Below are 13509 nucleotides of genomic sequence, written 5' to 3' on the forward strand. Positions count from 1 at the left end.
GTAGAGAACAAATGTATGGACACCAAGGGGGGAAAGTGGTGGGTGGTGAGCTGGTGGTGTGATGAATTGGGAGATTGGGATTGACATGTATACACTAATATGTATAAAATGGATAACTAATAAGAACCTGCTGTATAAAAAAATAAAATAAAATTCAAAAATTCAAAAAAAATAAATAAAAATATTTATTTAATTAAAAAAAAAAGTGAGGCCCACAGTCCAGTGGAGGCCCTGGTGCAGTCAGGAGAGCAAGATTTCAATTCGCATCTGCCATGTACTTACATAAGGCCCTTTGGCAAATTAAACTCTGGTCTATTCTAACAAGAATCAACAATTCACTTAGAAACTGGTAAAATATCCTAACGTTACCCATTTGGCAAGTTACCCAAGTCCCCTATTTTTAAAATTACATAATTTGAAAACACAGCATAAAAGTGGGAAAAGAATGAAACTAGAAGATCAAGAAACAAAGTCCATTTGACTCCTAAATGGTGTCCATGGTTCTAGGTTCAAATTTCCAGGTTCTCTGGGCTGGGGTCAATTTATGCCTTCTGGCATGCAGGCTGGAATGCTTGTGGTTTTTAATATTCTCTCAAGTGAAGGAAGATGTGACTGTCATGTAGAAAACTTTTTAATCCTTACTGACTAAAATATCTACTGTAGCAGCAGCCCACAGGGACAATTTCCAAAAATTCGGTGTCTATGAAATGAGTATTCTTTACATTCTCGTAGTCCAAGAAAATCAGCAAACAGAAAAGGAAAAAAAAAAAAAACAAAATCAACCACTGGAATGGTACAAAGGACTAAATAGAGGTCTAGAAAAATAAGATCCCAAATAAAAAGGCTTAAGGTAATACTAGCTTCCATCTGCTTTTTAGAATCACCTGTACGAAGGAGGAAGCTGCCTGGAACGTGTACTTACCATTCCTTCTCCTTCTGCGTGGAATCCATCCACCGGGGCACACTCGCTGGCGTGGCCATAGCAGAAGCAGTTTCCTCGAATCACCATATCGTAAACCGCGTAATAGTACTTTTCTCTGATTTCCATTCTGGAATCCAAAAGGTTATCTCCCAAAGTATGTAGTTTCACAAACTTGATTCTCAAGTTGGTGATTTTTAAGAGATCTACGAAGGTCACCAAGAATACGAAAAGTGTGATCAAAGAAGCAAGGCTTCCTTTGCAATTAGACAACTTGGTTTTTTTTCTCTTTATAGAAAGGCATGACAAATAAAAATGGCTTAAGCTTACCCCCACACACATGATCTAGATGCACGTAATAATAAAGGTTAACATAATGTGACAGTCTCTCGAAGAAAGGTTATTCCCTTCTCATTAGTTTAACAAGAACATTTGTTCTGTGATGGATTTGTTGGCAGACTGATGTCTCAGGAAGAAGTGTGGAGGCGGAGAAATTTAAAAATGCTGTTGCATGATTGCCAGAAGCCACTGAACACACAGTAATCTAAACTATTGCAATACCATCTGGTTCCCACAGCAATTAGTCTCAAAATCAGAAAATTCCATTCAGGTGGGAAAGAGCTTATCAAAGCACTCCAATTCTCATTATCATTATAAGACAATTAGAGACATGTTTGTGTTTATCTTTGGCGAGGAAAATGCTATCTGAAATTTCCCACCACTTAGGTGAAATCCAAGTTACTAAAATCGATTTAACATGAAAGAATAACCACAATCCAGGGCCTGACTTTTCAACCAATTGTGGAAGCACCGTTACAATCTACAACTTTCTGGGTCTTAGTTTTACAGTTGACCAATATAATTACCAATATAATACAGTGGCGTGAAAATAAAGGAGCTTAGTACTGGGACGTTGAGGCAAATTATTTTTTCCTAAATAGAAGTTACTTCTAGACCAATGTCTCTTATTTGATCTTTTCTTCCTTTTTCTGGGTCTATAGGCCTATGCTTATCACAGAAGCGGGGCTGTCAATTACATTCTCTAATAACTTGATAAACCAAGAGTCATTCAATCTTCTCTATCAGTGTTTTCATTAATCACTAAGTGGCTCTTGCTGAAGTGGACCCCAAAAGATTGATTAGTCCACCTGTCCTCCCCTTTTAGCTCTGTAGCCTAAAATTGCTCCTAAGCTTTACTTTCATTTCTGCTGATAGATTCTTAAAATTTACGACACGGGACAATGGGGCATTGGCCCAATGCATCAGATACTTTCAAAGCCCAGATACAATTTTAAATACTTATAATATATGCATAGCTTACAATGAAGACTATAGAAATAGCTGTGGGTTGAAAGAGAAAGCCCATGAGTCCATGCATTCAACTTAGGCTCTTTGAAAAGTCAAAAACTAAACAGAGAAACTGTGGTCCTACTTCACCGAATGGAATTTCTGAATGCCAACATTTCCTCCTGCACAATATGAGCACAAGCGCCTATTGACAAGAGGCCAAACAGCAAACTTGAAGAGCAGCTGGAGTATTTAGAAGCCCTTGAGTGATCTCTGTGGAAGCCCTCAGCAGAGCAAATAAGCTCCCTCGCTCTCTCCTGCCATATTTAACAACAGCTAAGCCTCGTATTTACCGCTGTTATAAGAGGCACAATCACTTTTGAAGTGAGTTTCGGAGGCCTCAACAATAGGGACAACTGAAGAGATATTGTTCCCTTGATTACAAAGTAAATCCAAAGCATGATCTCTTACAGTGGATGCTTCTTTAATATAGGAATAGGTTTTCTGATGCCCTTTAACAGCCAAAGACAATAGAATTATAATGGCAGCACATTCTCCAAGTCCCACAAATTTCACCCAAAAGGAACAGACCGTGAGTCCTTTTACAGACCCAGGAGGTGCTGGTCATGGAGCCTATGTGGACATTTCTCGCAACTGGATTTTGAGAGCGGGGAGGGCAGGCCTCCCAGAGCTCACTCAGAAATGGCACAGGGCTGCATGTACCATTAAATATTTGTTTGATATCACACTAAGTGAAGTAAGTCAGACAGAGAAAGACAAATGTCATATTATCGCTTATATGTGGAATCTTATTTTTAAAAATGATACAGATGAACTTATTTACAAAACAGAAAGACTTACAGATATCCAAAACAAACTTACGCTCACCAAAGGGGAAACATGGGGGCGGGTCGGGGAGGGATAAATCAGGAGCTTGGGATGAACACACACACACACTACTATATGCAAGACAGATAACCAGCAAGGACCTACTGGATAGCACGGGGAACTCTACTCAATATTCTGGGATAACCTATACGAGAAAACAGTCTGAAAAATAACAAGTATATGTACATGTGTGACTCAATCACTTTGCTGTACACCTAAAACTAACACAACATTGTACATCAACTATACTCCAAAAAAATTTAAAAAATAAAACTTTAAAATAAATATTTGTTTGACAATAGAATGACTGAGTAAATTACAGACCAGACACAGTCTGCGCCATATGTAAAATTAAGTGGGGAAACAGCACTTTTCTGGCAATATTCCCTGGACTCCTTCCATTCTATTCTCCCTTGCTGTGAGCCAGGAAGTGCCACGGGGCTTTGGTTCAAAGGAGGGCCATGCTCCACTGAGAAAGATCAGCAAGACCTCACCCCACCTCTGCTCAACTGACTGCACCTCAGTAGCTGGAGAGGGGGCCTTATCCTCACTCTGAGGTGCAGGACCCGGTCTACAGAAGGCCTGAGTGACAGCTGATGGCAGTGACGACACCAACAGTGGCAGCAGCTTCACGGACCCAACATTTTCTATGCGTTGGGCACCTTGGTGAGTCATTTATCTACATTATTCATTTTCCATCCACAACAACCAGAAGGTCAATATGACTCTCCATTTACAGATGAAAAAGTAGAAGCTAAAAAAAAAAAAAGTTGTAAGTAAATGACTTGCCCAAGGTCACAGAGCTCTAACACGCTGGAGCTGGGACTTAAACCCAGCTGTGTCGGACTCCAAAGCCCATTCTGCCTACCAAGAAGATCAAAGTGTATTTCTGTAAAGACATGAGCCTGGTTGCTGGATGCTGGAAAGCACTCTGATCTAAGAATCATAACACGTGTGTTCAGGATCTCTCATTACATAGCCATGTCACTTTATATGTGTGAGTCCAACTCTGAGCCTCAGTTGACTCATCTGTGAAATGCAACTGCAACCCTCATCTTAATGAGCACATTGAATATGGCTGAGACCTCAAAATTTCCCCCAGGATTCTTTCTTCTCTTCTTCTTTTGACAATAAGAGCCCTAGCCAAGAGTTTGAGAGCGCACACAGCGACCAGCTAGAGCATCTCACATCTCCTGCGGTGTAGCCAGGGGACTAATTTTGGCCAGTGGGGTGTGAACGGATGTGATGTACGGCTTCAGGTCGCTTGCTCTTTACTTGTCCCCTCCCACAGGTTGGGACAAGGACAGGGTGGGGTTGATCCAGGTCTAACCATGTGGATACAGACTACAAGACAGAGGGAACCTGGGAACCTGGGTGACCTAATGGCTACAGTTGCCAGATTTGGCAAAAATAATACAAGGTGCTCAGTAAATTTGACTTTCAGATAAACAATCATTGCAGTAGCAATATGTCCCAAATATCACATGGTTATACTAACCACAAATATTGCATGGAATAGGCTCGTACCAGTCACAAATATCACATGGGATATGGTTATCCGAAAAAAATGATTTGTTATTTATCTGAAAATTCATACTGAACCGGGTGTCATCCTGTATTTTATCTGGTAAGCCTGCTTGCGGCAAGTGAATGGTACTTTATCTGTAAATCTCCCTCGGTGATTTCGTAAGAGAGAAGTCAACTTTTTTTGAGACACTGCATTTTTGGGGACACCTTGTTACAATGGCCTAATCTGTACCTTTATATACATAATTATATATACGTATGCATAATATGTGATATGTATCATATATGCGATATATATACACACATGTGTCATATATATATGATACTGAGCAATAAATAAGGTATTATGACCAGCATAATAGTTTGGGGTCTTATGACACAAACCTTTTACTCTTATCAAAACGTGTTCCCCTTCAGTGAGGACTGATAACTGCCAATTTCAAGAGCATTGCAAAGAAAGAAGGAAATGGAGAGGGTGGAATTAGCACTTGATATTTAGATTCTGGGTAGCAGTGCTCTGGGTAAGCATTCTCCCATGATTGCTGTTCTTCATTAAAGCTTTTATTTGAAAACAAGCTTACTCTGTATCCTTGGACTGTAAGGATCTTCTATTCTGAAAGCAGGATCTAAAGCACGAAAAATCACCTAAAAATAGATATAAGAGTAATTGGTATTTTTGCAATGATCCGAAACTAGATTTGTAAGTAGAATGGAAAACAAAAAGAACAAACCTCTCCTTCCGTTGAGGGTTCAATGTCAGAATATCGGGAATCACAAATTATATCATCGACTTTTTTCATGGGGCCGGTGGAAATGCCAGGAAACGAGCTCTCACAATCATAGGCAAAGTATCTGTATACACCCCAGGTTTTTCCAAAGTCGGACGATCGTTCTATCAGCATAGCGGCTGGACGGAATGTCTAAAGGCAGGGTGGAAGAGACTCATTGGACGTTTTTATTGGTAATCTGTATTTTAAAATCTCAGAGGAAAATATCATTCAATTGTGTGCCACAAACCCTGACTGCAGGTGGTTGGTATTTCAGACTGTGGCTGGATTTCAAATATTTCAAGCTGTTCCATGGAGCCTCTTTGCACAGAAAAGTGTCTCGCCTCTAAATTTTGCACTTGCTCCCATCTTACCAGAGACTAGTAAGCTTTTCCTATTTAGAAGCTGATTAGTAACAGGCCTTAAGAGCATACAAGTTTTGGTGCATTGAGCCACCATGCCCATGAAATGACTGCTTAGCTTGAGTGTCCCTTCTTTCATTCATTCATTTAATCATTCAGTAGATGTGTAATGACAGCTACTCGGTACCAGACAGGGGTCTAAATGTTGTAACTAATGCTGTCCAATGAGATACAGGAATGGGCAGAAATTATTTACAAAACAATTCGTCAAACACTATAATAGAGTCACATGTGGTGTGCTTTGGGAAAACACGAGGAAGGAATTACTAACCCAAGAAGCTAGAGAATCCTGCAATTCCAGCTACACACCCCAAAGAACTGAAAACAGGGACTCAGATGGACACTTGTACATGAACAGTCAGAGCAGCATCATTCACAATCGCCAAACAAGTGGAAACCACTCAAGTGTCCATCAGTGGATAAACAGATACACAAAAGGTGATATATACATGCAATGGACTGTTATTCAGCAATAAAAAAGAATGAAATTCTGATACTTCCTACAACATGGATGAACCTTGGCAACATTACTCTAAGTGAAATAAGCCAAACACAGAAGAATAATGTGTGATTCCACTTATATGAAACATATGGAATAGGCAAGTACATAGAGACAGAAAGTAGATGAGAGGTTAAGAGGGCTGGGAAGGGGCTTCCCTGGTGGCGCAGTGGTTGAGAGTCCGCCTGCTGATGCAGGGGACACGGGTTCGTGCCCCAGTCCGGGAAGATCCCACATGCCGCGGAGCGGCTGGGCCTGTGAGCCATGGCCGCTGAGCCTGCGCTCCGCAACGGGAGAGGCCACAACAGTGAGAGGCCACGTACTGCAAAAGAGGGGCTGGGAAGAGGGAGTGATGAGGAGCTATTGCTTAATGGGTAGAGGGTTTCTACTTGGGGTGATGAAAAAGTTCTGGAGATAGTGGTGTTGGTCGCACAACATTGTGAATATACCTACTGCCATCAGAACTGCACATTTAAAAATGGTTAAAAAAGCAAATTCTGTGCTACGTATATTTTAGCATGCGTGTGCAGACACACACACACACACACACACACACACACACACAACTAGGGAATGCTTCAGAGAGAAGATGGCATTAAACTTATCTTAAAACGGTAACTGGGTGTTTTCTGGACAGTGGGTAGAGATGGTTACAGGTGGCAGGAGGGGTTGGTTGGGAAGGAATGTGTTGCCATGCTAAGGGGTTGACTTTATCTTCATGCAATGAAGGGGAATACTGAAACATTTAAGTGAACAGAATGAAACGCTTAGATTGCACTTCAGAAAAACAACTCTGGCAGTTATTGGACATGGACAACACAAGAGACAAGGGAACCAAGTGACAGAAAAAAGATGAAGGTCTTAACTCAAGCATTACAGTGTGGATGGCGATAAAGGGATGGGATTGACTGCTCTGAAAATTTACTGGAAGTAAAATATGCTGAATTGCACTTGGTGATCAGTTTGATTCCAGTGGAAAGGGAGGGAGAAGAAAGAAACAGGAACCCCTGAGCTTAGGTAGGTGGGCACGTGTGCTACTACTAACAAAGATACGGAAGAGAAGCAAAGGCATGTAGTTTTGGTCTAGTTACATGCAAGGTCTCAGAATCGAGACGCCCACTGGACCACTGGAAACTGGTCTTGGACTCAGCTATGAGAATGGAACTTGAAACATGGATTTGGGAGGCACTGTATACATACAGTATTTGAAACCTCCAAATATTTAATTTCCCCTCAAAAAGAAAAGGACAAGATAAAAGAGAGCTAAGTCAGTGCTCTAACATCAACCAAGGGCTAGTAGAAGACAAGAGAGGGGTGCTGGGAACTTTAATCACATTATTTCATTTACCCTTCCATTACGAGCTGAACTGTGTCCTTCCCAAATTCTGATGTTTAAGACCTAATCCCTAGTACCTCAGACTATAACTGTATTTGGAGATAGGGTCTTTAAAGGGGTAATTAAAATAAAGTGAGGTCACTGGAGTGGACCCTAATCACATATGACTGGTGCCCTTCTGAGAACAAGACATCAGGACACAGACAGGTCCAGACAGAAGACCAGGTGAAGACACAGGGAGAAGACATTCATCTAAAAGCCAAGGAGAGGGCTTCCCTGGTGGCGCAGTGGTTGGGAGTCCGCCTGCCGATGCAGGGGACACGGGTTCGTGCCCCAGTCTGGGAAGATCCCACATGCCGCGGAGTGGCTGGGCCCGTGAGCCATGGCCGCTGAGCCTGCGCATCCGGAGCCTGTGCTCCGCAACGGGAGAGGCCACAACAGTGAGAGGCCCGCATACCGCAAATAAATGAATGAATGAATGAATGAATGAATAAATAGATAGATAGATAGATAGATAGATAGATAGAAATAAAAAAATTTTTTTAAGAGAGTAAATGTTGGGGGCCAAGACGACCCATATAAGAACTTGAACAGGACCATTAAAAAAATAAAACAAATGCTTGACAAATCTGGGTGACAACTAAGGGTGAAAACTAGTACATGCCCAGTTCTCCTTGTACCATCCTTCATAATAGTCTTTCTCAAGGATAAAAGGAGACAAGGGTAAGGAAGTGGAAAGTCACATTTCGACAGATTCCTTGACTTATACATTTACTAGTTGCTCAGGTTTTTGTTTTTTTTAAACCTATTCAGAAATATAAGAAAATGATACTTTATTAAACCCAAAAGAGTATTAGACTAAAAATTTTAAACAAAGGGGGAAAAAAACAATAACTGAACCAAGACAAACTCCCCAGGGGACCTGCCTCGTGAGTGGCAACACTTTGGAGAGAGACCAGCCTGATGTCTCTGTGGCACAAGACAGCAGAGAGGAAAAGCCTTATAGCCAGTCCTGGCTGTGCTTCCTTCTCTCTCCCTTCTGGAACCTTCTGAGTCCCAAAAGGCCATTGACGAGTTATCCAATTTCCTGTGAAGTTAGGAAGCTGCTGGAAACTGGGACAACACATTTTACCTACAGAAGGGAAGCCTTTCCAGGTTCACTGCTGAGTCATTGACCCTCTCAGGCCTCACACTGCTGCATAGCTGCCTCTGAATTTATACTAAACAAAGAGCTGTGAGTTTGGAAACCTTTGGCTATGAACAAAAACAGACAGTGGATATGCTAACTGGGTTTTGCTACCCTAAGAAAATCCAATCCACTTAGTATACAGCCATGTCCACGCAAACACGAGTTAGAACAAACACACTCTCATATGATCCAGCAATCCCACTCCTGGGCATACACTCAGACAAAACTGTAATTCAAAGATACATGCACCCCTGTGTTCATAACAGCACTATTCACAAAAGCCAAGACGTGGAAGCAACCTCAATATCCATCAACAGATGAATGGATAAAGAAGATGTGGTACATATATACAATGGAATACTACTCAGCCATAAAAATGAATGAAATAATGCCATTTGCAACAGCACAGATGGACCTAGAGATTATCATACTAAGTCAGAAACAGGAAGACAAATACCATATACTATCACCTATTATGTGGAATCTAAAATATGATGCAAATGAACTTATCTACGAAACAGAAACAGACTCACAGACGTAGAGAACAGACTTGTGACTGCCAAGGGGGAGGAGGGTGGGGGAGGGAGGAATTGGGAGTTTGGGGTTAGCAGATGAAAACTATTACATACAGAACGGATAAACAACAAGGTCCTACTGTATAGCACAGGGAACTATACTCAATGTCCTGTGATAAACCATAAAGGAAAATAATATACACATACATACACTTGTTTTCATAACTGAATCACTTTGCGGTACAGCAGAACTTAACAGGACATTGTAAACCAACTATACTTCAATAAAATAAATTTTTTTAAAAAAGGAATAAACACACTCTTCATCCTCGCCCTCTGCCTGTCCTCACCACTCAATGGTATCACCACCCTCCTAGTTCCCCAGCTTGGACAACTCAGTAATTTTTGACTCATCCCTGCCTTCTGCTGTTCTGCTTCTAATCCTTCTCCAACTCATAGCTGAGTCTTGATTCTAAAGGGTCCGACTGACTCCCTTAGAAAACAGGGGCTCCTCCTCTCGACAATGACTCTCCAAGGCCACAGTAGCAGAGGGTAGCAGAGAGGGCAGCAAGGGGAGACGTGGGACTGGGAAAAGCTCTCCAGGTCGCACTGCCAGGACCCCGGGTTGCAGCAGGAGGCTTCCTCCTACTTGAGAGCCACAGCCAGCCTTGGCGTTAACACCACCCCTGCCTAAGGCAGTTCCAGCTCCCCCTGACCACTGACCTTGAGAGCCCCCTGCCTCTGTGCCCTCTCTTCTCCATGCCCCAGGCCCTCCTCTGCATTTCCTCTTGGCTCCCTTCCGGAAACACAGGTCTCATTTCCTGTCGATGGCTCCCCATTTTCTATAAAGTTCACACCCCTCAGCAAGGAAGCAAGGTCCTTCTGGCTGTAACCTTACGTCCCACTCCTCTCTTCACCAGCCCAAGTTCAGGGCGCGTCTACATAGTACGTGTTGAACAAACTCTGCCCGAACTGTCCCGCCACCAGAGCTTTGCTCTCACACTGCCAAGAAGGGTTTCTCTTCCACCTGCTCTCCCTAAAATCCTGTTCACTCTTCCTGGCCCAGGTCAAGTGCAATCCCAGTCCTCTCCTCGTAAAGCTTTCTCCTTTATCCCAGGCAAAAATGAATCTCACTCTCCTCCCTGCCCATGTACATTACCTGAACTTCTGCTATAGCAGTGAGCACATCCTACCTTGTATTGTAAGTTATTTGCAAGTACGTATTTCTCCCCTAGAAGACTGGAGCTTCCAGACAGCGCAGAGCAGGAACATGCTATCTTTAAAATCTAAGGCAGTTGCTTACAAACAGAAGATGACTGAATTCATTTATCCACGTATTTAGGCCGTATTTGTAAAGCAATTACTACATGCCAAGCATCAGCATATGTAAAAGCAATCAGGCTCCCATTACACGCCAGGGTGGTAAGATCATTCCTACCCCCAGGGCAGAGGGGTGTGCCACACAACCTATAATACAGGCGTTATTTTTCTTCCCATTTTACCAGAGAGGAAGGAGAAGCTCTGGCCACACACGCCAGTAAGGGACAGGATGGGGAGTCACACCCAAGTCTGTGCAACCCTGTAGATGTTGCTTTTCACACGTGAACTAGGGGCCCAAAGGATGAGTTCTGCCAACTTGTACCCATTCTTTAGGTCTCAGTTTAATCACAATCTCCTCTGTTTGACTTTCAGCACTTCTGCGCAGAACTTCATCTTTGGCCCATTGTATTCACTTGAATGAGTATTCAACTACAGGATATGTGCCCACCCGACTTTTGGATATAAACGAACTACCCATAAAAGGTAGTTTTACCTTTTAAAAGGAGAAAACAAAGTAAAAGATAGGACCATAAACATTAATAAAGACGATTTTGAGTAATTTTAGGTGTCCCATAACATGAAGGCAACATCCGAAGCTGAGTCTCAATTCTAACTGCCAGGTTGAGCACATGGCCAATGAAGGGACAAGGCGTGGTTTACGGAAAGTCCTCCCCACCCCTCGAGGGACCAGGTGCCACAGTGTAAACCTTCCCCCCGCCCACCCCAACCAGCAACAGCAGGTTCCCGTGGAGGAGCAAGGGGAGGAAGAGCTCAGGCCTGGGGACCAGCAGCCCAGCAGCCCTCCTAGTCACGCTGTGACTTCCACGCCCACCCCTGGCCCTTGGCCGCCCAGGCTTAGGCAGAGGACACAAGCAAGACTTTCATGGCTACCCGCCCACACTGTAAACCTACCCCTGGCACCTTTTCCAAACCTGAGGAGGTGTAGATAAGGCCCCCAACTGAAAACGATTCAAAAGTGATTTTAATCTGAGAAGCAATAAGTAAATTATAGGTTTTGTGTGCACCAACATGTACTTTAAGCCATGTGAAGCCTGTCATTTCCAGGCAGCTGCTTAAGAAGAAACAAAGGGACTTTGTACACAGACATTCCCTAGTCCTGGAGTCATTTTACATCTCTCAAAGAAAAAGGATGGGAAAAATCCACGTTGAAGAAGGCAGGCACATTTCTTAAGGAACTCAAAAACCGTTCCCACATATTTTGCAAAACCTTGAAAACTAAAGATAATACACTTCCTTTTCAGTTACCAAAGTCAGCATTAAAACATCAACCCAAGGGAGGAGGGCCTGACTCTCCAGATGTCTTACTATGATTTGGGAGCAAGTCAAAGCTGCCTGTCTCCATGGGGAAATAAACAGATATCTAATTAAAAGTTTACAGTCGAATCTTCTTAGAGCAGTGGCTCTCTCTACTTACTGCTATGAAGAGAGAGTATCTGTTAAGCGTAGTTCTTCATGCCCATGTTGAAAAGCTGTTCAATTATCCCAATTTATAGCAACAATAATGTTTAGGTTCCCACTGAGGCCAACTCGCAACAGCCATCCATTTTGAAAGGGGAATTTGTGAGAAAGTTAGGGATTCCTTACCTTGAAGGTCATGATGAGATGAGTGAAATGGAATTCTGCTTCCAGATCCAGTTGGATAGTTACATTTTCCACGCCTATAGGAGAGTTTTTTGAAAAGACAAAAGGAAACAGCAAGGTAAACAGGAACATCTGTGAACAACTGAGACTATTCTCTTCAAGTATCCTTAGGCTCCGCATAGAAGTTCTCTCTGCAGTCCATCTTAAGCTGAAGATAAGTAATGATAAAACCCTGGCTTGATTCAGGTGATGGAGCACAGCTGAGAATGATTCCTCAGTTGTTCATAAATCATTCTGGAGTTCAACGTATTGAATGTGTTCCCTGGAACAAGACATCTGGCAGAATGTCAGAATGACAGCCTTTAGTTGCTGTCAAGAAAGACATCTTTTGCTTAGGAAAAAAATGCAAAGTCTTCCCAACCCACTAAGCCAAGGGACTCTCAAAGGGGAAACAAGAGGGGGCACTTCCTGTGCACACTAGGGGTTCAGCTTTGCTGTCTGAAGCCCAGGAACACAATCCTCTTCCAGTCGAAACACAAATATTCCTTTTTTTCTGTGCAGCAGCAAAGAAAACAAATAAGAGTCCACCACGTTTTGTGAGTTACACTCCAATTTAGAAAAACCTATCCCTGATGGAGAAGCCTTTGGGTGCATTTCCACAACTGAGAAACAATGCCAAAGAGACAAAGAATGGGTCAAATAAATAAACTGGCCCAGAACAAATACTAACATCTTCCCTTTCAGGGGAAAGCCTGAACAAACAAATGAGCCTCTGCACTATGCCCTGGGGGTCAATCCACTGGAATTCCAGGGACAGAAAGCACCTCCTCCCCAATCCCTTGGGCCCTCAAGCCTGCCTGTTTAGTGAAGGAGACCTTTCCACATTTCCTGTGCTCGAGAGAGCTTTTGGGGGTCCATCTTCTGAAGCAAAAGAAGTCTTAAATGCAGGAAGACAGGAATGTGTCAGGATGAATCATGTCACAGGCTGGTGTATTTTCAGGAAATCAGTAGACTTTTGAAATAAACTCTCCCACTGGACAACTGCCAAGTCAATTGGGGATGGGGGTTGGGGGGAAGTGGTCACTGGAACGGATATGAGTTAGTTGGAATGTTAAAGAAAAACATAGCCTTGCTAACTAACCTTATCTAACTTATTAGAAAGAAACGAACTACAAACCTACTCTCCGCCTTTCTTTTTGAGCGACAACGTTAGCTAAGCAACTATCTGTCTCTCCTTT

At 42.7% G+C, this 13509-nt stretch overlaps 1 protein-coding gene across 1 annotated transcript in view; it reads right to left on the reverse strand.

Moving 5' to 3' along the window:
* LAMB1 (laminin subunit beta 1) overlaps positions 1-13509 on the reverse strand; it is a gene marked incomplete at its 5' end in the record, with an annotated part of 73953 nt that overhangs the window by 54419 nt on the left and 6025 nt on the right. The window contains 4 exons of the mRNA XM_079710922.1: positions 923-1125; positions 5203-5266; positions 5353-5541; positions 12275-12348. Coding sequence (XP_079567048.1) covers positions 923-1125; positions 5203-5266; positions 5353-5541; positions 12275-12348 — 530 coding nt within the window. The remainder of the gene's footprint in view (positions 1-922; positions 1126-5202; positions 5267-5352; positions 5542-12274; positions 12349-13509) is intronic.

Source organism: Hyperoodon ampullatus, assembly GCF_949752795.1.
Source record: "Hyperoodon ampullatus genome assembly, chromosome: 9".
NCBI lineage: Eukaryota > Metazoa > Chordata > Mammalia > Artiodactyla > Ziphiidae > Hyperoodon > Hyperoodon ampullatus.